Source organism: Pristiophorus japonicus, chromosome 8, assembly GCF_044704955.1.
Source record: "Pristiophorus japonicus isolate sPriJap1 chromosome 8, sPriJap1.hap1, whole genome shotgun sequence".
In the NCBI taxonomy this organism is placed as follows: domain Eukaryota; kingdom Metazoa; phylum Chordata; class Chondrichthyes; family Pristiophoridae; genus Pristiophorus; species Pristiophorus japonicus.
The window spans coordinates 198,244,201-198,272,008 of NC_091984.1; the positions used below are offsets into that span (position 1 = coordinate 198,244,201).

At 45.2% G+C, this 27,808-nt stretch overlaps 1 protein-coding gene across 5 annotated transcripts in view; it reads right to left on the minus strand.

Moving 5' to 3' along the window:
* tpcn1 (two pore segment channel 1) overlaps positions 1-27,808 on the minus strand; it is a 126,667-nt gene that overhangs the window by 59,519 nt on the left and 39,340 nt on the right. For all 5 annotated transcript variants that reach the window (XM_070887742.1, XM_070887741.1, XM_070887740.1 and 2 more), the window contains exons 2-4: positions 14,324-14,454; positions 11,526-11,702; positions 623-736 (exon numbers count right to left, since the gene is read on the minus strand). In XM_070887742.1, coding sequence (XP_070743843.1) covers positions 623-736; positions 11,526-11,702; positions 14,324-14,454 — 422 coding nt within the window. The remainder of the gene's footprint in view (positions 1-622; positions 737-11,525; positions 11,703-14,323; positions 14,455-27,808) is intronic.

Sequence of the window (27,808 nt, forward strand, 5' to 3'; positions counted from 1 at the left end):
TAAAACATAAAGCTGTTGCACTGACTTATTTAGGATGAGCTATTGTGTAAAATTGTCAAAGGATTTTGGAAAATCTACTCAAACAAGTCAACAGACAAAACTATATTTTATTAGTTGATGGAAAAATTAAAAGATCATATGATATTTGGTTAAATACATTATGATAAAGCCACCTATTCCTTTTAACATATGTCCATCTATACAATGCTGGCTAATATATCTTCTAAACTATACAGATATATTTAGTAAAGAACATAAACTGAATTTGATCTATTGATATTTACAGTAAAAACTGCTATGTTTGCATTTGTAAACATTTTAAAATATAATTTTCTCTCTCTCTAAATGCAGAGATGGGAGTTTAGTCTGAAATTGAAAAAGAAATATGCCACCATTTATTATATTACGCCCAGTTGTTGTAAAAGGGTTGAAAGTTCACCAAATGTGAATTTACAACACAAATATATATAAATGCAGACACCCCAACCATTATTGCTACCTGTGCAAAGCTGTGACCATTAAAGTGGCACTCAATGCATTTGTGGAACAGGATATAAAATTGCCCCCAGCTCGTAAGCACCTTTACTTAAATAAATTGTCAATATATTAAAAGAACACTTACTTTCAGCATAGTTCTTTTGTGCCTAATAAAGGTCTGAAAGCCCAACCACCTCATCTTCATACCAAGTTCAAACACCACTGTGACAAGTGCAAACAATTCCAGTGTGGCATGCACCTAAACAAGTTTAAAATAAAACAATTTTAAACAATGTTAAAGAGACGCAAAAAAGTTAAACAAATGGTATCAGTTTAATATTTATAAATTAGCAAGTAGCAATTTCTTGATAGAGAAAAGATAAAGGAGACATTTCAAGGTGGATAGGTTCAGAGCAAATACTGAAATAAAAGGTATTAGACATTCTTATAATTCTGCAGATTGGTGTGTCTTAGTGCCGTGGGACATGGAGCTGGATTCCCATTTACCTACACAGACGCCGGAATCTTACCAGCCTTGCGAGTGCGAGTTTGCAGGCAGGTCCGCTGTCAAAATGGCCGTGATTGACAGCGAGGCAGAGGTAAGCTCTGAACCCACTTCCTCATAAGTTTCCAAAGTGCCGGGTCTGTCTTCGCTTCACAGATCCAACACCAGGCAACGGGCCAGCCAATTATCATTAAGAGGAACTTTAAAGGTATTTTCAAATAATTTTACCAGGTACTTATCATTTTTCCACATTTTTTACAAGGTTCATGTCCCACGGGGAACATGTCAGGTAAGTATGTCAGGTTCTCAATGAATCTCCATTGATTAAACTAGTTGACAACTGTGGAAGTGGTACAAAAGCTACCATTTCACAGCTGTTCACTTTCCAATCGCAGAAGCTGAAGCCTTCAGGAATTGGAAGACACTTTTGAGCTGTCAGCAGTTTGGAAGAGTTTGCAGTGAATTTTCTACCACTGTCACCTCCTTGGAGCAACCTCTCTCACCATTGACAGATCACTTCTGTCATCTCAACCTCACCTGCCATCTATTCCATCAGCATCGGTGCCCTTGAGAAAATCTCACCTTGGTCCTCAGAATCCCACCACGATCAACCCCAACACCATCACTAAACACACCAGCATCACCAACAATACCACCCCTCTCCGCAATCACCTGATGCGGCACGGGACACAGGGCATCAGCACCCGACCACATTGCTGCCCAGGATGCTCGCACCATAGCAACATCTATTTCACTTGACCCTGTACACCCTGGCTGCCACATGATGCGCCAGGTTGGCACCACTCCACACCAGCCCCATAAAACATCCCTGAAATACCCAAGCCACTCCTTTCACACTCATCACCATTGTGGAGTAACCCTTAAGTCTCACCATTCACTACAACTCACTAAGTCACTTCCAAAGGTGCAGACAAATCTGTCCAAGAACATATAGGGCCCGAGTTTGGTCGACTTACCGCCGGCTGCCGCCAAGATCAGCGGTCTCCATGTTTTCTGGGCACTCTCCCGTCCGAACGAGTTTTGTCAGGTCCTCACGCTGGTGGGGAGAGAAGACCAATGGGGAGTGTCAGCTGGCGTGCCGACAAAAGTCCTCCCGCCTACTGACTCCCCAGATTGGTCCGGGTGGTCCTCCGCTCCAGCAGCAGAAGAGACCGCCGTGTGGAGGCAGGTCTTACCTGAACGTTAAGTATGAAGACCTGCAAGAAAAGGTTAGTGCACTTGTTTTCTTTATTTCTTTTGCAGCGATTTTGGTGGATTTGAAGGATTTGTAGTATTGTTTTTCATGTGTTGAAAATTTTTAATTTTTCACGTTCCCTCCCCCTCCTTGGGCCCGACTCTATCCTCGGCATTACTTTGCCGAGGATTGCATTTGCCGCCTAGAATGCGACCGATCGCCTGCTGCCGCCCAGAATCAGTGTCTAAGGCCCATTTTTTCCGCTGGGTGTTTTTTTCGACATTTTTCCACCAAACTTCCGCCCAAAGTCATCATCATCATCATAGGCAGACCCTCAGAATCGAGGAGGACTTGTTTCCATTCTTAACATGAGTTCTTAGGTGGCTGAAACGTCCAATACGAGAACTGTAGACTCTGTTAGAGATGGGGCAGATAGTCGTTGAGAGACGGGGTGGGTGGCACAGGTTTGCCACATGCTCTTTCCGCTGCCTGCACTTGATTTCTGCATGCTCTCGGCGATGAGACTCGAGCTGGTCAGCGCCCTCCCGGATGCACTTCCTCCACTTAGGGTGGTCTCTGGCCAGGGACTCCCAGGTGTCAGTGGGGATGTCGCACTTTATCAGGGAGGCTTTGAGGGTGTCCTTGTAACGTTTCCTCTGCCCACCTTTGGCATGTTTGCCGTGAAGGAGTTCCAAGTAGAGCGCTTGCTTTGGGAGTCTTATGTCAGGCATGCGAACAATGTGGCCTGCCCAGCGGAGCTGATCAAGTGCGGTCAGTGCTTCAATGCTGGGGATGTTGGCCTGACTGAGGACGCTGATGTTGGTGCGTCTGTCCTCCCAGGGGATTTGTAGGATCTTGCGGAGACATCGTTGGTGGTATTTCTCCAGCGACTTGAGGTGTCTGCTGTACATGGTCCGTGTCACTGAGCTATACAGGAGGACGGTTATTACTACAGCCCTATAGACCATGAGCTTGGTGGCAGTTTTGAGGGTCTGGTCTTCAAACACCCTTTTCCTCAGGTGGCCGAAGGCTGCACTGGCGCACTGGAGGCGGTGTTGAATTGCGTCGTCAATGTCTGCTCTTGTTGATAAGAGGCTCTCGAGGTATGGGAAATGGTCCATGTTGTCCCGTCAGGATCGTAGTGGTCCTTTCGACGGTACATGGCCGGAACTGAAGTTTGACCAAACTCGGGCCCAAAGTGTTCAAAATAAAGATTTCAATGTTTGACAACACATTAGCAGAAACGCTACATGAACATTGGCTAAAAGTCTCAAGTGCCTACTCTTGTGTGTCGTTAGTTGATATGATTGGACATGGATGAGGGTGAGTGTGAGGTCTGGCTAGTGAGATGGGGATGTAATAATATAGATGTAGAGAAAGGGATGGGTGGAGGTGCAAGGTAAGTTGGTGTGAGTGAGGATGTGGAGGAGTAGGTAGGGAAGGCAGACTGATGAGAATATAATGAGTGGCACTGCAGGGTGACGTTGAGTGTGGCTTTGCAGTAATATTTTGTCATCTACTGAGATCATTGAAATGTTTGTGCCACTACAGCCAGCTCCTTCTGATGACATCCCTGCTTGTGCGCTCCTGTGCAATGTACAACCAGGCTGCATTGGTGTCCTGGGGAGGTCTCTTCTGCCCATTGGAAGGGAAGACAACCTCCTTGCGTGCTGTGACTCCCACCATAAGCATCTGGAGGGATTCATGGGAAAACTTGGGTGCTGCCATACACCTTTGTGCAGTGCTTGTCAGTGTTTGCAGCATCTCAATGCTGCAGAACACTGGCAGGACAACTATCAAAATCAATGTGGCCATGGTCCTTTTAAGGAAACCGGCTGATGACTCATCATCAAATGCCATCAGACCTGCTTCCTTTTAATTGGCCAGGAACCTCACAGCCCCATCAAGGGAAGACTGTTTTCATAGTGCGGGCTGGAGCCAGGAGCAGGGTGGCAACCCGCCACCAGCTCCAGGTGCCCCGATTCACCACGGTTGGCGAAATCGAGGCCAGCAAGTTTCCTTCTGAACAATGAGGAGTGCAGAAGAGCATACCAACCTGGGGAAGATGCAACACAGGACTACATGCATGCTTATTAATGGAAGCAGCATGCTATAAACAGAGGTAAGCGATCCCACAATCAACGGATTAGATCAAGGTTCTGCAGTCCTGCCACATCCAGCCGTGAATGGACATTTAAACAACTAACGGCAGGAGGAGGCTCCATGAATATCCCCATCCTCAATGATGGCAGAGCCCAGCAGACAAATGCAAAAGACAAGGCTGAAGCGTTTGCAACCATCTTCAGCCAGAAGTGCCGAGTGGATGATCCATATCAGCCTCCTTCTGAGGTCCTCACCATCACTGAAGCCAGTCTTCAGCCAATTCGATTCACTCCACGTGATATCAAGAAGTGGCTGAGCGCACTGGATACAGCAAAGGCTATGGGTCCCGACAACATCCCTGCTGTCGTGCTGAAGACTTGTGCTCCAGAACAAGCCATGCCTCTAGCCAAGCTGTTCCAGTACAGCTACAAACACTGGCATCTACTCGACAATGTGGAAAACTGCTGAGGTATGTGCTTTCCACAAAAAGCATGACAAATCCAACCTGGCCAATTACCGCCCCATCAATCTACTCTCAATCATCAGCAAAGTGATGGAAGGTGTCGTCGACAGTGCTATCATGCGGCACTTACTCATCAATAGCTTGCTCACCGATGTTCAGTTTGGGTTCCGCCAGGACCACTCGGCTCCAGACCTCATTACAGCCTTGGTCCAAATATGTACAAAAGAGCTGAATTCCAGAGGTGAGGTGAGAGTCTCTGCCCTTGACGTCAAGGCAGCATATGACCGAGTATGGCATCAAAGAGCTCTAGTAAAATTGAAGTCAATGGGAATCAGGGGGCAAACTCTCCACTGGCTGGAGACATACCTAGCACAAAGGAATATGGTTGTGGTTGTTGGAGGTCAATCATCTTAGCCCCAGGACATCACTGCAGGACTTCTTCAGGGCAGTGTTCTGGGCCCAACCATCTTCAGCTGCTTCATCAATGACCTTCCCTCCATCATAAGGTCAGAAGTGGGGATGTTCACTCATGATTGCACAGTGTTCCGTTCCACTCGCAACTCCTCAGAAAATTAAGCGGTCCATGCCCGCATTCAGCAAGACCTGGACAACATTCAGGTTTGGGCTGATAAGTGGCAAGTAACATTCGTGCTACACAAGTGCCGTGCAATGACCATCTCCAACAAGCGAGAGTCTAACCACTCTCCTTGATATTCAACGGCATTACCATCGCCGAATCCCCCATCATCAACATCCTGGGGGCCACCATTGAACAGAAACGTAACTGGACCCACCACATAAATACTATGGCAACAAAAGTGGGTCAGAGGCTGGGTATTCTGTGGTGACTGTCTCACCTCCTACATCTACAAGGCACAAGTCAGGAGTGTGATGGAATACTCTCCACTTGCCTGGATGTGTGCAGCTCCAACAACAGTCAAGAAGCTCAACACCATCCAGGACAAAGCAGCCCGCTTGATTGGCAGCCCATCTTCCACCTTCAACATTCACTCCCTCCACCACCGGCGCATCATGGCTGCAGTGTGTACCACCTGCAAGATACATTGCAGCAACTTGCCACTGCTTCTTCGGCAGCACCTCCCAAATCCGGGACCTCTACCACCTAGAAGGACAAGGGCAGCTGGCACATGGCAGCACCATCCCCTCCAAATTACACACCATCCTGACTTGGAAAAATATCGCCGTTCCTTCATCGTTGCTGGGTGAAAATCCTGGAACTCCCTCCCTAACAGCACTGTGGGTGTGCCTTCACCACAAGGACTGCAGCAATTGAAGAAGGCAGCTCATCACCACCTTCTCAATTAGGGATTGGCAATTAATGCTGGCCTTGCCAGTGACGACCACATCCCAGAACAAATAAACAAAACCAAGATGTTCCACACAAGAAGCTAGGCTCTTATGCAGAAAGTACACATCAGTGCAGAGCTTTTAATGTGTATTCTCAGGTTGGGCAACTGTGGAACAACTCCCATTATGGATTAAAGTTAGGAAGTACATTAAAATAAGCAAAGCCACTCCAAAACACAGACAGCACCTTCCCATCAGTGACACCGCCAAAGAGGCTCTGATGGAAAGATTGAACATGGGACAACATGACTAATCTTGCATTATAAATAGGGGGACATCTATGGATGGTCTCTAAATGCACCAGCAGAAGGCTTTTGATAAGGTTCTGCATAAGAGATGATTAGTAAAAATGAATTGGAGGCAAACTTATGACATGGGTTGGTAATTGGTTGGGTGGAAGGAGACAGCACAGGGAAAAATGGAATGTTCTCTGATTGGTGGGATGTTACCAGTGCTATTCTCCAGTGATCTGTACTAGGACTCAGCTTTTCACCATATATATCAATTACTTGGATGAAGGAATACATTGCTGATTACATTAAGTTAGGAGGCACAGTAAGTTGTGTGGATGGGAACAGGACGTTACAAAGGGACAGAGACAAAAGTACGTGAGTGAGCACGTATGGCAGATGAAATTCAATTTGGGGAAGCGTGAGGTCATCCACTTTGGATCCAAGAAAGACGGAACAGAATATTCTCTTAATGGACAGGCTAGAAGCTGTGGTGCAGCAAGCAGATTTAGGTGTCCATGTACACAATCACTAAATCCTAGTGCACGAATACACGAAGTAATCAAAAAGGCTAATGAAATGTTGGTCTTTATCTTAAGGGAGTTGGAATAGAAAAATGAAGAAGTGATGTTTCAGTTGTACAGAATTTTGGTCAGACACCATCCAGATCCGGTACTGCGTTTAGTTTTGGGCACCAAATCTTAGAAAAGATGTATTGATCTTGGTCGGGTAAGGCACAGATTCAAAATAAACTGGGGCTTAAAGGGTTAAATTATGAGGATAGATTACATAAACTGGGTTTGTGTTCACTTGAGTTTAGAAGGTTGAGTGGTAAACTCAAGGTCTTTAAAAGGAATTTGATAGGGTAGATATAGAGAAGCTGTTTCCTCTGGTGGGGGAATCCAGAACAAGGGGCATTATCTTAAAATTAGAGCTAGGCCATTTAGGAGTAAAATCAGGAAGCATTTTTCACATAACGGGTAGTGGAAGTTCTGAACTCTCTCCGCCAAAAAGTTGTGAATGCTGGGTCAACTGAAATTTTCAGGACTGAGATCATTAGATTTTGTTAATAAAGGTATCAAAGAATATAAATCAAAGGATGGTAAATGGAGTTGAGATACAGATCCGCCATGATCTAATTGAATAGCGCAACAGGCTTACTCCTATACCTAAGTTTTTACTGTCATACTGGGGTCAGCTTCCACATTTACAATTTTAAAGGGGGTGCAGGAAGCGAGATACCTGAGGGTGTACGTAGACAAGTCTTTGAAGATGGCAGGACAAATTGAGAAGGCAGTTACAAAGTTATACTGGATTCTTGACTTTATTAATACAGATTGAACCGCCCTTGTCCAGAAATCCCTTATCCGGAACCACCCCTCATCCAGAACCATTCCCAGCGGCTCCAACATGAACAAATTGAAGTCCTTCCTCGCTGCCGACTCCCGCAATCGCTGGCCTGACCCCGCGATCCACTGCCCCCCACCACCCTCCCGCCATGATCTCTCTGCTGTACTCCCAGCCCCAAGCCAGCTAGTCCCTATATCCCCTTGCTCAGTACCTGTACCATCCAATTTAACCTGACCACCCCTCGTCTGGAAAAATCCCTTATCCAGAACAGGTCAGGTCCTGAGGGTTCCGGATATGGGAGGTTCAACTTGTAGAGGCATAGAGTACAAAAGCAAGAAAGTTATGCTAAACATTTATAAAATACCGGTTAGGCCCTAGCTGGAGTATTGTGTTCAAATCTGGAAACCACACTTTCGGAAGGATGTCAAGGCCTTAGAGAGGGTGCAGAGGAGATTTACTAGATTGGTACCAAGATTGATAAACACATTAAGGATAATGGAAGTGCATGATATGTTGATGGGGTTAGATGAAAAAGGGTGGGAGGAGCACGTCTGGAGCATACACACTGGCATGGACCTGTAGTGCCGAATGGCCTGCTTCTGTGCTGTAAATACTATGTAACAGTTTGTATTATAGAATATCACTGCACCCTGAAATATTGGTCTGTAAATTGCGGCCTCTCCGGGTGCATACGATGTACGTACGAAGTGCATGCACCGAAACCCGGCACTTGCGATCTGTCAAAATTTGTTTTGACAGATCGCATGCATCCCTGGCAAAAGGGTCTTCACAGGAGGCGATTTAGGCTATTTGCCCAATGAAGGTCCTTAAAACTCTTACGACTGGTACCAGCGTAGAGTTTTAAAAGATAGAAAAATTAAATGTTATCACAAATTTGAAATTAAAAACCCTGTCCATTAAGGCAAGTTTATTTTTAACCCTATTAACTGTATTAAAACATATTTTTTTTAAATTCCAATTTTTTTTCTAAAACATTTAATTTAATTCAATTTCAATTAAATTTCAATATCTGAGGTTTATAAAAAAATGTATGTATTGTGTTTCTGTGTTTTGGGGGGTATTCTCATTGATAGTAATGGGAGCTCCATGCAAACAGAACTCACCATTACTAACTATCAATGAGAATACTCCATTTTCATTGGTGGTCCAAGCCCACGTGATCTCAGGATGCGCTTACTCTCCTGGGAAGTGTGGGCCTCTGTGCTGGGCTGCGCATCTAGGCCTCGGACCGTAAGTGTTCGTTCCTCCAGGACCATCAGGTACATTCGTAAAAAAAAGTTTGGGCGGAGGCATCTGCCCACGGAAGCCTCCGATCGCAATTTCTGACCCATGACTGTTTGCATAATATTTGTTTAATATTGTACCAATGAACACTGGAGTATTCATGTTTGTATAATATTGTACCACTGAACACTGGAGTATTCATGTTGGTATAATATTGTATCACTGAACACTGGAGTATTCATGTTGGTATAATATTGTATCACTGAACACTGGAGTATTCATGTTGGTATAATATTGTATCACTGAACACTGGAGTATTCATGTTGGTATAATATTGTACCACTGAACACTGGAGTATTCATGTTGGTATAATATTGTATCACTGAACACTGGAGTATTCATGTTGGTATAATATTGTATCACTGAACACTGGAGTATTCATGTTGGTATAATATTGTATCGCTGCACATTGGAATATTACTGTTTGTATTATCGAGTGTCAGTGCAACCTGGAGTAGGCGAAGGAAGACCCGCTCAGCTGGACAACAGAGCGGGGTGTTGGAGGTGGATGGTGTGGACACCCGTGTCACAGAAAGCAGAAAGATGTGGAAGGTTAGTTCACCATGGTCATAGTCATATATGTAATTTTTCCAGCTGTAAGTCTGTTTCGGGTCCAGCTGTGTGTGGGTCTGTTCCCTATCCAGCTGTGTGTGGGTCTGTTCCCTATCCAGTTGCGTGTGAGTCTGTTCCCTATCCAGCTGTGTGTGGGTCTGTTCCCTATCCAGCTGCGTGTGGGTCTGTTCCCTATCCAGCTGTGTGTGGGTCTGTTCCCTATCCAGCTGCGTGTGGGTTTGTTCCCTATCCAGCTGCAAGTAAGTCTGTTCCCTATCCAGCTGTGAGTGATACTGTTCCCTATCCAGCTGTGAGTGATTCTGTTCCTTGTGAGAGCGAGTGGGAGAGAAAGAGAGAGAGAGAGAAAATCAACATCAATTTTGGCAGGTCATGGGGGAGGGGAAGCTTAAAAAAAAAACAGGTTCAGCCTCAACTGGAGAATTGTGCCCAATTGTGGGTACTGCACTTTAGGAAGGACACAGATTTAAAGTGTTTGGCAGAAAAAGGCGACACGAGGAAAAACTTTTTTACGCAGCGAGTGGTTATGATCTGGAATGCACTGCCTGAAAGGGTGGTGGAGGCAGAATCAATCATGGCTTTCAAAAGGGAATTGGACAAGTACCTGAAGGAAAAAAATTGCAGAGCTACGGGGAATGGGACTAGCTGAATAGCTCTTGCAGAAAGCCGGCATGGGCCCGATGGGCCGAATAGTCTCCTTCTGTGCTGTAAGCATTCTATGATTCTATGACTCTATGACTTACACTGAAAATACTCTCTTTCATTGATCCAAAGGCTGTTGCTGTACTCTCCAACTGCCTAATAGTAAGATCTGGATGAACCAAAATTTCAATCAGCTTAATGATGGCAAAAACAAAGTTATCTGCTTTGGCTCCTGCCAGCACCAATTTGGACAATTCCATCAACCACCTCAAAGGCAACTCAGTTTAAGTCAGAAGAGCCTTGGCATTCAGCTTGATCCTTGGCACAGTTCCCTCCACCACCTGTTTTATTTCCAATATTCCTATTGCCCATTTTCTTCCTTATTTCTCACACACTGCAAAATCCGGCCCAAAACTTTTATTACTTTAAGATTCAACTTCTCTAGTAATCTCTTGGTCAATCAACCTCCTTTCACAAGTTACAACTCATTCAAAAATTCACAGCCTATGTCTTCGACCAATCAAAGACCCACACTCCCATTCCTACCAAGCTCCACTGGGTTCCCATGCCCAAGTAAATTGACTTCAAAAATCCTCATCCTGATTTTCAAATCTTTCCATGGGCTCAACCCACCGTACTTTAGTAATCTCCTCCAGACATTTGGACCTACTTTCATCCTACATGCTGGCAACATTACTTCTTGTTCCTCAATTTTTCTGTTCCACAATTGCTAGTGGCTCATTCAGCCACTACCTACTGGGACTCCCTCTCGATGTCACTCTCGGTCTTGGCACTGTTCTCCAACTTTGAAAAGTCTCCTCAAAACTTTTCTCTTGCCTATTCCTTTAGTTTCCTCTCCTAATCTAATTTGTTTCCTCTTTTTCCCTTTTGCTTGATATCTATTTTTCTCCTCCTTGATATGAAGTGCTTTGAGATATCGCCATGTGTGTGATATTCATGTATGTCTCATATTTAGCTACATCCTTTTTTACCTACAAAAATGTAAGCAGTCGTTACACCAATCGTCGCTTCAAAGCCAGGTCATGTTCTCATCAGATTCCATGACCGAACAGGCTTAAAAAGTGCAGCATACAGAAATATGGGCTCATGCATCACATGACAATACAGTCCATAGTTTTATACAACTCTAGAGAGTCAAATTTGTTTATATCAAGTAACAGAATCCTATTAACCAGCATTGCACAGACTCCCATCCTGCACAAGCTATTCAGGCATGATACATAAACAAATACCGGAACAAAAATATAAGCTAAAAATTAACAGATAGTATTTACAAGAATTGAAGACAAAACATACATAAATGTCGAGTCGGAGTGAGGGAACAGCAGGAGCCTCGCACAGCGAGAGTATCAACAACAGCAGTCCAGAAATCAGCTCCATCATGTAGAATATGTGATTGTGCACAAAGAGGTAGGCTGCAAGAGCTTTCTGATCTTTTGGATGAGTGAAAAACTTGTCATTATTTTCTCCCTCCTGAAAGTGACAAAAAAAAGAAAGCTGTAAAGAATTTAATATATTTACTGGTAAGTTTGCAAGAGACTAAGTAACTCCTTCTCTTAATTCAGGACTACCAGGTGCTAGAAAAGTTGTGACACTCCCCACCTGCAGCACAAGAACACAAACACATTTGTCCTTCAAGACCTCAGCCTATCAATAGCATGCTACAATTTTTGTATAATAACCAAAATATAAAGTTACATTGTTGGTTCCAGCCTAGCAACATCATTGCAATCAAATGTACTCTTCTTTGGTGCTAAGAAAACTTGACAGAACAAGAGCCGTAGGGAAAGGGTTAAATGAACTGGTTTTCTCACTTTGACCCATTTTTTAAGACATTGCAGAGCTTTTGTTTCAATATTCTTACTCAGCCACTTTTATAGTAAGTGACTTAATTTCAAAAATAATCATACAACAAATACTGTGCACCTTTGCAATCATCATATTCTTGGCACTGCAACTGCATAATGTCAACTTATACAGGAAACCTGGTTTCACTGGCAATTAAACATTTTTTTTATAGATTATTCTAACGTTTGCCAATATAATCTTTGCACCTTGTGCACAGTGTAATGTATTATATGCAATGTTTTACATATTAGTACATCATCTTGTTGCAAATCTGCCATCTTAAAATCAATAATTGAAATCAAAGCCAAAGGTTAATGGTAACGCAAGTCATTTTATACAGAACAATATAGCGAATGTGAATAATGAATAACACTTTATTTAGCAAATAGTTCTATTTGAAAAAAATTTACAAAATCATGTTAAAATTAAAATCTACATGGAACACTGCCAAACATTCTCCAGGCCTGTTGAAAATGTACATTATGACTTTACATGCTGTAATGCAATGCATTTTTTTTGTAAATATAAATCGTGATTGTGATCATTATCTGTAGGTTATGATTTAGTCAGTACTTCTTTGGTAGAAAAATAAATGATCTCATACTCAGTTGCACCCTTTTTGTGCTACTTTTAGCATGGCTGTAACCAGGACTTCCTCATATGAACCATAGCCAAAGGCTTTCCTGTCAATTTCAGCAACATCAGGAATACATTAAATCAATGCCGTTGTGTTACTGTCTTACATTCCATTTCAATGCAAGGTCGGTTATATTAGATTGCAGGACTTTCAAATTTTTTTTTAAGGATGTGTAAACTGAAACTTCCCAGTTTTATTAAAAAGAAACATAGAAGGAGAAACAGACTCCTATGGTGGTGTGGGTTAGCCAATGTCCTTTTACATCTGGGATTTGCGTTCGAATCTAGCCCTAAGATCAAGTCTTGTTCTCTGAGCTTGTAAGGGTCCCAAATGAAGACAGTTTGGACAGTCTCAACCTAATTCCTCGTAGCCATGAGCTAGCAGCACAACACTACCTATAAATTTAGAATAAACTGCTGAATCTCATTTAGACAAGCCGAAAGGTTGCTTAGTACAAAAAATAGAACTCTCACACTACAATAAGGAATTCTCAAGTTGATGCACGTTGCTAGGGAAGAATAGTGGAAGCTTTCCTCTGCATCTGGTTGTAGTTTCATTGTCCTTGAAGTGTTCCAAAATGTTACAGACTACCAAATTGTTTTTAAAAATAAAATAAAACATTTTTTAATTCCATTCTTCAGAACTGACATCACTCACCTTGACGAGTACAAAACATTTAACAAGAAAAAAATGGATACATATTTAACACTATCAAACTAAACCAAAACTGCAGAGATTTTGAACTACATTACCATGTTCAAAGTTCTAACACACTCTCCGGTTTGGATCCCTGATTTTACTGTTGTTCAGATCAACCAAATCCTTTGAACATGTTACAATTGGCAATTAATACAGCTCTACTGCTTCTATATTGCAGTAGACCCAGGTCTCACAAAGCCAGCAGCACGCCCAACCTAAACTCGCTGAATTCATAAGGCCAGTCACCAGTACCCAGTAAAATACAAGTTTACTCTGGAGTTTCCAGTGGCTGTGTGGGACCCTTTCATTGGGAGTTAGGGGCAATGCAACAGTACCTAACCCACTATAACAACAGTTTTCATGACGATAACAGAACCCACCAAGGAGCATTATTTTCAACAAAGAAAAGCAAACATTAAAGAAAAATTCAAAACATTACAACTTTGTAAAATCCAATCTGCTATGCATATGATGAAATAGTATCAGAAAAGAAAACCATACTCATGACCAATCTTGTAACACTCCCACATGTCTGCCATTCTCAATTTATTATATTTTAATGATATTTTCATAAGGGCATATTTTAATTTCCATAATTCTGAAATTATGAAAGTCACATTCAAAATGCCTGCAACTAACCTACCTCCGAAAACCAAGCATGGAAGTCAAGGTAAGAGATCCAGCAAGAGCAGAACAGACGCAGGATCATCGCTACCAGGATTATTTGTAATTAGGGCTCAACGTTTTTGCTTTTTTTTAAATAAAACCTACAATATCAATTTCACAACAAGCAACAATACCACTGCCAGGCTCCTTTCGATAAACGTTTTTCATACTGATATATTCAATCATTGTTCATTTTTAATAGCTTGACATGAGCAGGACTATTAGTCGTAAAAAGGCTTCATACCTGCAAGTAGATTGCTGCTTCCTGATAGTTCATCTCCCAGACCTGTTTCAGATAACCATACCTCGCTCTGTAGTCTCGAATGTCTGGTGTTGCAACCACTTCAGTGTTGATAATGTCATATCCTCCTCCATCTATTAAGAGGACAGAAAGTGGATGGTTCAAATAGCAACAGGCCAAGCAGGTTAGGCATTATTATAGTAAATGCGACTTGAATTTCATTCATAATGCATTAGAGAAGGGGAATGTCGTCGCTCTGTCTTACAAGAACTAGCTGATCGACACTAAATGTAATGTAGATGCCTTCTTAACACTGGGAATGGGGAAGAAGACAGACAAATGCGTTTCACTGATGAAATAACATTGAGCATTTCAAACAACCAGAACTCAATACTGAGGGAGCTTTTGTATCTTCAAAATGACACAATTTTATAGAACTTTACTCATATAAAGTTCTCAGCAACAACCAAAAAAACAAACCTCGTAATGTGAATGTCAAAATATCTTAATTTCAATCAAAACGTTCATCATTTTAATCATCTACTACAACAACTTGTAGCCTAGTGTCAGCTGTGGCTCAGTGGGTAGCACACTCGCCTGAGTCAGAAGGTTGTGGGTTCAAGTCCCACTCCATGAAACTTGAGCAAATGAATCTAGGCTGACACTCCAATGCAGTGCTGAGGGAGTGCTGCACTGTCGGAGGTGCTGTCTTTCGGATGAGATGTTAAACCAAGGTCGCAACTGCCCTCTTAGGTGGATGTAAAAGATCGCATGGCACTATTTCAAAGAAGAGCAGGGGAGTTATCTATGGTGTCCTGGCCAATATTTATCCCTCAATCAACATAACTATTGTGTTCTTAATATAGATGAGGCTGCACACAGGGAGTTTAAAGTAACAGTGACCTCAGTCTTAAATAAGACACTCCAGAGTGAGGAACAGGCCTGAGGGACCGGCTTATATACAGTGCTCCCAAGGGATGCTGGGATCCCTTGGGACTTCAGAGGATGAGCTCCCTGGTGGCGGAACATGGGAGTGCATGCTTTACAGATACACAACATCACTCCCTCGCCAAAGACACAGTGAAAACTATTTACAAGGTGAGGCAGTCGGGAGCCTTTCTTTCCCTGGTGGACTGCCTCGGTACATAGAAAATAGGTGCAGGAGTAGGCCATTCGGCCCTTCTAGCCTGCACCGCCATTCAATGAGTTCATGGCTGAACATGCAACTTCAGTACCCCATTCCTGCTTTCTCACCATACCCCTTGATTCCCCTAGTAGTAAGGACTTCATCTAACTCCTTTTTGAATATATTTAGCGAATTGGCCTCAACAACTTTCTGTGGTAGAGAATTCCACAGGTTCACCACTCTCTGGGTGAAGAAATTCCTCCTCATTTCGGTCCTAAATGGCTTCCCCCTTATCCTTAGACTGTGTCCCCTGGTTCTGGACTTCCCCAACATTGGGAACATTCTTCCTGCATCTAACCTGTCTAACCCCATCAGAATTTTAAACGTTTCTATGAGGTCTCCTCTCATTCTTCTGAACTCCAGTGAATACAAACCCAGTTGATCCAGTCTTTCTTGATAGGTCAGTCCCGCCATCCCGGGAATCAGTCTGGTGAACCTTCGCTGCACGCCCTCAATAACAAGAATGTCCTTCCTCAGGTTAGGAGACCAAAACTGTACACAATACTCCAGGTGTAGCCTCACCGAGGCCCTGTACAATTGTAGCAACACCTCCCTGCCCCTGTACTCAAATCCCCTCGCTATGAAGGCCAACATGCCATTTGCTTTCTTAACCGCCTGCTGTACCTGCATGCCAACCTTCAATGACTGATGTACCATGACACCCAGGTCTCTTTGCACCTCCCCTTTTCCTAATCTGTCACCATTCAGATAATAGTCTGTCTCTCTGTTTTTACCACCAAAGTGGATAACCTCACATTTATCCACATTATACTTCATCTGCCATGCATTTGCCCACTCACCTAACCTATCCAAGTTGCTCTGCAGCCTCATAGCATCCTCCTCACAGCTCACACTGCCACCCAACTTAGTGTCATCCGCAAATTTGGAGATACTACATTTAATCCCCTCGTTTAAATCATTAATGTACAGTATAAACAGCTGGGGCCCCAGCACAGAACCTTACGGTACCCCACTAGTCATTGCCTGCCATTCTGAAAAGTCCCCATTTACTCCTACTCTTTGCTTCCTGTCTGACAACCAGTTCTCAATCCATGTCAGCACACTACCCCCAATCCCATGTGCTTTAACTTTGCACATTAATCTCTTGTGTGGGATCTTGTCGAAAGCCTTCTGAAAGTCCAAATATACCACATCAACTGGTTCTCCCTTGTCCACTCTACTGGAAACATCCTCAAAAAATTCCAGAAGATTTGTCAAGCATGATTTCCCTTTCACAAATCCATGCTGACTTAGACCTATCATATTACCTCTTTCCAAATGCACTGCTATGACATCCTTAATAATTGATTCCATCATTTTACCCACTACCGATGTCAGGCTGACCGGTCTACAATTCCCTGTTTTCTCTCTCCCTCCTTTTTTAAAAAGTGGGGTTACATTGGCTACCCTCCACTCTATAGGAACTGATCCAGAGTCAATGGAATGTTGGAAAATGACTGTCAATGCATCCACTATTTCCAAGGCCACCTCCTTAAGTACTCTGGGATGCAGTCCATCAGGCCCTGGGGATTTATCGGCCTTCAATCCCATCAATTTCCCCAACACAATTTCCCGACTAATAAGGATTTCCCTCAGTTCCTCCTCCTTACTAGACCCTCCGACCCCTTTTATATCCGGAAGGTTGTTTGTGTCCTCCTCAGTGAATACCGAACCAAAGTACTTGTTCAATTGGTCCGCCATTTCTTTGTTCCCCATTATGACTTCCCCTGATTCTGACTGCAGGGGATCTACGTTTGTCTTTACTAACCTTTTTCTCTTTACATATCTATAGAAACTTTTGCAATCCGTCTTAATGTTCCCTGCAAGCTTCTTCTCGTACTCCATTTTCCCTGCCCTAATTAAACCCTTTGTCCTCCTCTGCTGAGTTCTAAATTTCTCCCAGTCCCCGGGTTCACTGCTATTTCTGGCCAATTTGTATGCCACTTCCTTGGCTTTAATGCTATCCCTGATTTCCCTTGATAGCCACGGTTGAGCCACCTTCCCTTTTTTATTTTTACGCCAGACAGGAATGTACAATTGTTGTAGTTCATCCATGCGGTCTCTAAATATCTGCCATTGCCCATCCACAGTCAACCCCCTAAGAATCAATTATTAAGGATGTCATAGCAGCGCATTTGGAAAATGGTGACATGATAGGTCCAAGTCAGCATGGATTTGTAAAAGGGAGATCATGCTTGACAAATCTTCTGGAATTTTTTGAGGATGTTTCCAATAAAGTGGACAAAGGAGTACCAGTTGATGTGGTATATTTGGACTTTCAGAAGGCTTTCGACAAGGTCCCACACAGGAGATTAATGTGCAAAGTTAAAGCACATGGGATTGGGGGTAGTGTGCTGACGTGGATTGAGAACTGGTTGGCAGACAGGAAGCAAAGAGTAGGAGTAAATGGGTACTTTTCGGAATGGCAGGCAGTGACTAGTGGGGTACCGCAGGGTTCTGTGCTGGGGCCCCAGCTGTTTACATTATACATAAATGATTTAGACGAAGGGATTAAATGTAGTATCTCCAAATTTGCGGATGACACTAAGTTGGGTGGCAGTGTGAGCTGCGAGGAGGATGCTATGAGGCTACAGAGTGACTTGGATAGGTTAGGTGAGTGGGCAAATGCGTGGCAGATGAAGTATAATGTGGATAAATGTGAGGTTATCCACTTTGGTGGTAAAAACAGAGAGACAGACTATTATCTGAATGGTGACAGATTAGGAAAAGGGAAGGTGCAACGAGACCTGGGTGTCATGGTACATCAGTCATTGAAGGTTGGCATGCAGGTACAGCAGGCGGTTAAGAAAGCAAATGGCATGTTGGCCTTCATAGCGAGGGGATTTGAGTACAGGGGCAGGGAGGTGTTGCTACAGTTGTACAGGGCCTTGGTGAGGCCACACCTGGAGTATTGTGTACAGTTTTGGTCTCCTAACTTGAGGAAGGACATACTTGCTGTTGAGGGAGTGCAGCGAAGATTCACCAGACTGATTCCCGGGATGGTGGGACTGACCTATCAAGAAAGACTGAATCAACTGGGCTTGTATTCACTGGAGTTCAGAAGAGTGAGAGGGGACCTCATAGAAACGTTTAAAATTCTGACGGGTTTGGACAGGTTGGATGCAGGAAGAATGTTCCCAATGTTGGGGAAGTCCAGAACCAGGGGTCACAGTCTAAGGATAAGGGGTAAGCCATTTAGGACCGAGATAAGGAGAAACTTCTTCACCCAGAGAGTGGTGAACCTGTGGAATTCTCTACCACAGGAAGTAGTTGAGGCCAATTCACTAAATATATTCAAAAGGGAGTTAGATGAAGTCCTTACTACTCGGGGGATCAAGGGGTATGGCGTGAAAGCAGGAAGTGGGTACTGAAGTTTCATGTTCAGCCATGAACTCGTTGAATGGCGGTGCAGGCTAGAAGGGCTGAATGGCCTGCTCCTGCACCTATTTTCTATGTTTCTATGTTTCTATGTATCATTCGCCAATCTATCCTAGCCAATTCACGCCTCATATCTTCAAAGTTACCCTTCTTTAAGTTCTGGACCATGGTCTCTGAATTAACTGTTTCATTCTCCATCCTAATGCAGAATTCCACCATATTATGGTCACTCTTCCCCAAGGGGCCTCGCGCAACGAGATTGCTAATTAATCCTCTCTCATTACACAACACCCAGTCTAAGATGGCCTCCCCCCTAGTTGGTTCCTCGACATATTGGTCTAGAAAACCATCCCTTATGCACTCCAGGAAATCCTCCTCCACCGTATTGCTTCCAGTTTGGTTAACCCAATCTATGTGCATATTAAAGTCACCCATTATAACTGCTGCACCTTTATTGCACGCACCCCTAATTTCATGTTTGATGCCCTCCCCAACATCACTACTACTGTTTGGAGGTCTGTACACAACTCCCACTAATGTTTTTTGCCCTTTGGTATTCTGCAGCTCTACCCATATAGATTCCACATCATCCAAGCTAATGTCCTTCCGAATTATTGCCTTAATTTGCTCCTTAACCAGCAATGCTACCCCACCTCCTTTTCCTTTTATTCTATCTTTCCTGAATGTTGAATACCCCTGGATGTTGAGTTCGCAGCCCTGATCATCCTGGAGCCACGTCTCCGTAATCCCAATCACATCATATTTGTTAACATCTATTTGCACAGTTAATTCATCCACCTTATTGCGGATACTCCTTGCATTAAGACACAAAGCCTTCAGGCTTGTTTTTTTAACACCCTTTGTCCTTTTAGAATTTTGCTGTACAGTGGCCCTTTTTGTTCTTTGCCTTGGGTTTCTCTGCCCTCCACTTTTCCTCATCTCCTTTCTGTCTTTTGCTTTTGCCTCCTTTTTGTTTCCCTCTGTCTCCCTGCATTGGTTCCCATCCCCCTGCCATATTAGTTTAAATCCTCCCCAACAGCACTAGCAAACACTCCCCCTAGGACATTGGTTCCGGTCCTGCCCAGGTGCAGACCGTCCGGTTTGTACAAATGTCTGTTCTGGTGGGTTGGCTGTGCCCTCGCTGGGCTGGAGTGTTGTTGGCCCTGCAGGGCTGCTAGGTGAGTCTCGCCTTGCTGGGCTGTTGGGCGTGATGGGTTCGATTTCCTGGTCCGAGGTGGCGTCGTTGATCCTTTGGGTGTGTATTGTGGGCTCGAAAAAGGTGGTGTCTGCTGTGGGTTGTTCAGGGCAGTCTGTGAATCGCAGCCTCGTTTGGTCCAGGTGCTTTCTGCAAATTTGTCCATTGTCTAGTTTGACTACAAACACCCTATTCCCTTCTTTAGCTATCACCGTGCCCGCGATCCACTTGGGACCATGTCCATAGTTTAGCACATACACAGGGTCATTCAGATCAATTTCCCGTGACATGGTGGCGCGACCATCAGTTACATTTTGTTGCTGCCGCCTGCTCTCTACCTGATCACGCAGGTTGGGGTGAACCAGCGAGAGTCTGGTTTTAAGTGTCCTTTTCATGAGTAGCTCAGCCGGGGGCACCCCTGTGAGCGAGTGGGGTCTCGTGCGGTAGCTGAGCAGTACTCGGGACAGGCGGGTTTGGAGTGAGCCTTCTGTGACTCGTTTGAGGCTCTGTTTGATGGTTTGTACTGCCTGCTCTGCCGGCCCATTGGAGGCTGGTTTAAACGGGGCCGAGGTGACATGTTTGATCCCATTGCGGGTCATGAATTTTTTTAATTCGGCACTGGTGAAACAAAGCCCGTTGTCACTGACCAGTATGTCAGGCAGGCCGTGGGTGGCAAACATGGCCCTCAGGCTTTCAATGGTGGCAGTGGCGGTGCTTCCCAACATTATTTCACATTCAATCCATATTAAAAAAGCATCCACCGCCACCAGAAACATTTCACCAAGAAACGGGCCCACATAGTCGACATGGATCCTCGAATTTGGTCTGGAGGGCCAGGACCACAAACTCTCTGGGCGGGTTGCTCAACTGAGTACATACGCTGCATTGCCGTACACAGGACTCTAAGTCAGAGTCGATAACGGGCCACCACACGTGGGATCTGGCTAATGCTTTCATCATTACTATACCTGGATGTGTGCTGTGGAGATCCAAGATGAACGTCTCACTGCCCTTTTTGGGTAGCACTATGCAGTTACCTCACAACAGGCAGACTGCCTGAATGGACAGCTCATCCTTTCGCCGCTGGAACGGCTTGATTGGCTCTTGCATTTCAACAGGGATGCTGGCCCAGCTCCCATGCAGTGCACAGTTTTTTACTAGGGACAGCAGGGGATCTTGGCTGGTCCAAGTCCTAATCTGGCGGGCCGTGACAGGTGATTTATCATTTTCAAACACTTCCATGACCATCAACAAGTCTTCGGGCTGCGCCACCATCAACAAGTTTGCAGGCTGCACCATTTCCACCCCCGTGGTGGGCAATGGTAGCCGACTGAGAGCATCCGCACAGTTCTCGGTGCCTGGCCTGTGGCGGATGGTATAGTTATACGCTGATAGCGCGAGTGCCCACCTTTGTATGCGGGCTGAGGTATTAGTATTCATCCCCTCAATCATGCTGTATGCCCTCTTGGCCTTAGACAAGCTCCTGGAAGCATAGGCAACAAGTTGCAACTGCCGCGCAACGTTAGCTTGTTGTAATACACACCCGACTCCATAGGACGACGCGTCACATGCTAGCACAAGTCTTTTACACGGGTTATATAATACAAGCAGCTTGTTGGAGCATAAAATGTTCTGGCTTTCTCAAAAGCAATTACTTGTTTTTTTTCCCCATACCCAGTTCTCACCTTTGTGCAATAACACATGTAGGGGCTCTAAAAGGGTGATTAACCCCAGTAGGAAGTTACCAAAATAGTTGAGGAGTCCCAGGAACGACCGCAGCTCCATAACATTCTGTGGTCTGTTCGCGTTCCTGATAGCCTCTGTCTTCGCGTCGGTGGGCCGAATGCTGTCCGCCGCGATCTTTCTCCCCACAAACTCCACTTCTGTTGCCATGAAGACGTATTTCGACCTCTTCAGCCGCAGCCCTACGCGATCCAGTCGCTGGAGGACCTCCTCCAGGTTTTGTAGGTGCTCGGCGGTGTCCCGACCCCGTGACCAATATGTCGTCCTGAAAGACCACTGTCAGTGGTACCAACTTCAGTAAGCTCTCCATGTTTCTCTGGAAGATCGCTGCAACTGACCGAATTCCAAACGGGCACCTGCTGTAGATGAACAGTTGCTTGTGCATGTTGATGCAGGTGAGGCCTTTCGAAGACTCCTCCAGCTCCTGCGTCATGTAGGCCGAAGTCAGGTCGAGCTTGGTGAACATCTTGCCTCCTACTAGTGTCGCAAATAGGTCGTCTGCCTTAGGTAGCGGGTATTGGTCCTGTAGCGAGAAACGATTAATAGTTACTTTATAATCGCCGCAAATCCTGAGTACTGGAACAATCAGGCTGGCCCACTCGCTGAATTCCACTGGGGAGATGATGCCCTCGCGTTGCAGCCTGTCCAGCTCGATTTCCACTCTCTCCCTCATTATATGAGGTACCGCTCGCGCCTTGTGGTGAATGGCTCGTGCCTCTGGGACCAAGTGGATCCGCACCTTCTCGCCGGAAAAGTTTCCAATGCCTGGCTCAAAAAGGGAAGGAAATTTGTTAAGAACCTGGGTACATGAGGCCTCATCGACATGTGATGGCACTCGGATGTTATCCCAGTTCCAGCGGATTTTGCCCAGCCAGCTCCTTCCAAGCAGTGTGGGGCCATCGCCCGGGACAATCCAGAGTGGCAGTTCGTGCACCGTGCCCTCGTAGGTGACCTTGACCATGGTGCTGCCCAGGACACTGATAAGCTCTTTGGTGTACATTCTCAGTTTCGTGTGGATGGGGCTCAGGGCTGGTTTGAGTGCCTTGTTGCACCACAGTCTCTCAAACATCCTTTTACCCATGATGGATTGGCTAGAGCCAGTGTCCAGTTCCATGGCTATGGGTAAGCCATTCAATTTTACGTTTAGCATTATAGGTGGACATTTCGTGGAAAATGTGTGCACCCCATGTACTTCAGCATCTGCCTCCTCTCTCTGAGGCTCGAAATTGCTTTGACCCACCATGGACCGATCTTCCTTTGCCACTTGGTGGTTGGCAGGTTTTGCAGAGCTTGCAGCTTGTTTGCAAGCTCGTTGGAGGTGCCCCATTGTTCCACAGCTCTTGCAAACATACCCTTTGAAGTGGCATGAATAGGCTGAATGGAAGCCTCCACAATGCCAACAAGGTGTGAATTGCCTTGCATTTATCCTTTGTTGGGGACTCAGAGTCATCTGGGTCACCTGAGGCCTGCTGGCAGTTGCAGACTCGTGGGTTCTGCCCTGTACATTTCTGCTCGCAAACACAGTTCCAGTTAATTTATGAACATTGCTAGCACTTGTGTGCTGAGAGATTTGTTTGGTGTTATCATTGGTGGATATAAATGCCTGTGCTCTTGCAATAGCCTTACTGAGGGTCAGTGTCTCTACAGTCAAAGGTTTTCGTAGGATGGTCTCGTGGCCAATGCTCAGTACAAAAAAGTCTGAGCATTTGCTCCAGGTAGCCATCAAACTCACATTGTCCTGCAAGTCGCCTCAGCTCGGCGACTTCCTGACCTTCAGATCGCTGGCACGTGTAGAACCGATACTTCGCCATCAGCACACTCTCCCTCGGGTTGAGATGCTCCCGAACCAGTGTACACAGCTCCTCATACGACTTATCTGTGGGTTTCACCGGAGCCAGAAGATTCTTCATGAGGCTGTAGGTCGGTGCCCCGCAGAATGTGAGGAGGACCGCTCTCCTTTTTGCAGCGCTTCCTTCTCCGTCCAGCTCATTGGCTACAAATACTAGTCTAGCCGTTCGACATCGGCTTCCCAGTCCTCACCCTCCGAGAACTTCTCCAGGATGCCCACAGTTTGCTGCATCTTTGCGTTGGATTCGTATTCTCGTCGTCAGTTATTGTGTTCCAAACACAGATGAGGCTGCACACAGGGAGGTTAAAGTAACAGTGACCTCAGTCTTTGATAAGACACTCCAGAGTGAGGAAAAGGCCTCAGGGGCCGGCTTTTATACAGTGCTCCCAAGGGATGCTGGGATCCCTTGGGACTTCAGGGTATGAGCTCCCTGGTGGCGGAACATGGGAGTGCATGCTTGACAGATACACAACAATAACAAAAACAGATTATCTGGTTATTATCACATTGCTGTTTGTGGAAATTTGCTGTGCCCAAGTTGACGGCCACGTTTCCCAATTACAAGAGTGACTACATTCCAAAAAGTACTTCATTGGCTGTAAAGCACTTTGAGATGTCTGGTGGTTGTGAAAGGCGATATATCAATGCAAGTCCTTCTTTCTTTCTTACGTAAGCTTTAAAGTAGAAAAAGATCCCAAGGTACTTCACAGAAATATAGTCCGGCAAAAATCAACACTGACAAAAAGGAGATATTAGAAGAGGTGACTAAACACTTGGTCAAAGAGGTGCATTTTTAAGCAGGTTCTTAAAAGGAAAAAAAGATGGAGAAAGCAAAGAAGTTTAGGGAAGGAATTCCAAAGTGTATGGCCTACATGGATTTTAAAAAATTTGTTCATGGGATGGCCAGCAATTATTGCCCATCCCTAATTGTTCTTGAGAAGGTGGAGGTGAGCCGCCTTCTTGAACTGCTGCAGTCCATGTGGTGAAGGTACTCCCACAGTGCTTTTAGGGAGGGAGTTCCAGGATTTTGACCCAGCGATGATTAAGGAACATCGATATACAGTGTGTAACTTGGAGGTGAACTTGGAGGTAGTGGTGTTTCCATGCGACTGCTGCCCTGGTCCTTCTATGTGGTAGAGGTCGCAGGTTGGGAGGTGCTGCCAAAGAAGCCTTGGTGAGTTGCTTCAGTGCATCTTGTAGATGGTACACACTGCAGCCACGGTGCGCTGGTGATGGAGGGAATGAATGTTTAGGGTGGTGGATGGGGTGCCAATATAGCGGGTTATTTTGTTCTGGATGGAGTCGAGCTTCTTGAGTCTTTTTGGAGCTGCACTCATCCAGGCAAGTGGAGAGTATTCCATCACACTCCTGACTTGTGCCTTGTAAATGGTGGAAAGGCTTTGGGGAGTCAGGAGGTGAGACACTCGCTGCAGAATACCCAGCCTCTGCCCTGCTTTTGTTGCCACAGTATTTATGTGGCTGGTCAGTTAACTTTTTGGTCAATGGTGACCCCCAGGATATTGATAATGGAGGATTCAGCGATGATAATGCCGTTGAATATCATGGGGCGGTGGTTAGACTCTCGCTTGTTGGTGATAGTCATTGCCTGGCATTTGTGTGGCATGAATATTACTTGACACATCAGCCCAAGCCTGAATGTCGTCCAGGTCTTGCTGCATGCGGGCATGGACTGCTTCATTATCTGAGGAGTTGCGAATGGCACTCAACACTGCGCAGTCATCAGTGAACATCCCCACTTCTGACCTTATGATAGAGGGAAGGTCGTTGATGAAGCAGCTGAAGATGGTTGGGCCTAGGACATTGTCCTGAGGAACTCCTGCAGCGCTGTCCTGGGGCTGTGGAGATTGACCTCCAACCACCACAACCATCTTTCTTTGTGTTAGGTATGATTTCAGCCAGTGGAGAGTTTTCCCCCTGATTTCCATTGACTTCAGTTTTACTTGGGCTCCTTGATGCCACATTCGGTCAAATGCTGCCTTGATGTCAAAGGCAGTGACTCTCACCTCACCTCTGGAATTCAGCTCATTTGCCCATGTTTGGTGTAATGAGGTCTATGGCCGAGTGGTCCTGGCGGAACCCAAACTGGGCATCGGTGAGTAGGTTATTGGTGAGTGCTTGATAGCACTGTCGATGACACCTTCCATCACTTTGCTGATGGGATGGTAATTGGCTGGATTAGATTTATGCTGCTTTTTGTGTAAAGACATACCTGGTCAGATAGATGCCAGTGTTGTAGCTGTACTGGAACAGCTTGGCTAAAGGTGCAGCTAATTCTGGAGCTCAAGTTTTCAGCACCACAGCTGGGATATTGTCGGGGCCCATAGCCTTTGCAGTATCCAGTGCACTCAGCCGTTTCTCAATATCACGTGGATGAAGGCATGGCCAACAATGGTGGAGCAAAAGGATTTCAGGACGCATAAGAGGCCAGAGTTGGAAGAATGCAGAATAGTCGGAGGGTTGTAATGCTGGAGAAGGTTCCAGATACAGGGGTAGGTCAAGGCCATGAGGCATTTAAACACAAGGATGAGACATTTAAATTTGAGGTGTTGGGGCCAATGAACGCCAGCGAGCATAGGGTTAAATTGGAGTGTGGAATAGACTATAGGTAGTCCAGTTTTAGATAAGCTGAGGTTCATGGAAGGTGGAGGATGAGACAGAAGAGCATTGGAAGTTGTGTCTGGAGGCGACAAAAGCATGGATGAGGGTTTCGTCAGCAGATGAGCTGAAACGGGGATGGAGACGGGGATGTTACAGAGCTAGAGAAGATGTGGGATGGGAAATTCAGCTCCAGGTCAAGCAGGACACAGAGGTTGCAAACAGTCTGGTTTATCCTGAAACAGTGGCATGGAGGGGGATGGAACTGGTGGCAAGGGTACAAAATTTGTGGTGAGGGCTGAAGACCATGTCTTCAGTCTTCCCATGTTTAATTTTAGAAAATTACAGGCCACAATGGGGGAGTGGAGCATTCAAGAGAGGTATTGGAGATGTAGAGCTGGGTGCGTTAACATACATGTGAAATCTGACCCCATATCTTCAGATGATGTTACCAAGAGAGAAGATCTTTGGGGCACTCTAAACGTAACAGTGTGGAGGGAGAAAGAGAAGCCATTATTGGAGTTGCTTTGGGTACTATTGGATAGGTAAGAGTGGAACCACGTGAGGGCAGGACAATGCAGGACAGGCATTTTAAGAGGATGGTGTGATCGATCTGGTCAAAGATTGCAGAGAAGCCGAGGAGGACATGGAGGGAAAGTGCACTATGGTCACAGAGGATGTCAATCGTAGCTTTGATTAGAGTGTTCCAGTGATAAAACAGGAGTGGAGAGCTGATTCGTGAGTTTCAAACATGGGCACAGATTTGGGAAGTCACAACAGGTTCAAAGACTTTGGAGAGAAAAGGAAGATTGGAGATGGGCGAATAGTTGCAAAGACAGAGGGGTCGAGAGTGAGGTTTTTGATGCTGGGGTGATGATGACAGTTTTGAAAAGCTGGGGGTCATTACCTGATAAGAGGGAATCATTTACAATACCGGCTAGCATGGGAACCAGGAAGAGAAATTGATGGTCAGCAATTTAATGGGAATAGGGGCAAGCGACCAGGAGGTGGGTCTCATGGACAACATGGGCTTGAAAAAACCTAGAGAGACGTGGATTCAGGACTAGGGCAGGGAGGAATCTTGGCTTGGTGGGAAAGGGGATGTGGGAGGGATATAGTAGAGGGAGATGAACAGATGGTCGTAATCTTAGTGACAAAGAAGTCCTTGAGTTCCTCATGTTTGTTGTTGAAGGCAAGGGTGGAAAGGGCAGGGGAGAGGATTTAAGGAAAGAGTTGGTAATGGAGAAAAGAAGCCAGAAGTTATATTTGTCTTCCAGGATGAACCTAGAGCAGTGAGTGGTTTTTACAGTGAAAAGCAAGGTCGAAAGCTGGAAATGGTGACCAATCCAGTTGTGCACCAGATAGGTTCAAGTCTTCATGTCTTGGATTTGACAAGAGAAACGATGGGCGTCAGGGTGATGGGAATGACCAGGGTATTCATGTCTGTACATTTTAGTGGGAGTAGCTGAACAGTAATCAGGAGTGGGAACCGTGGTGAAGTTCTCTTCCCTAGAATTGAAC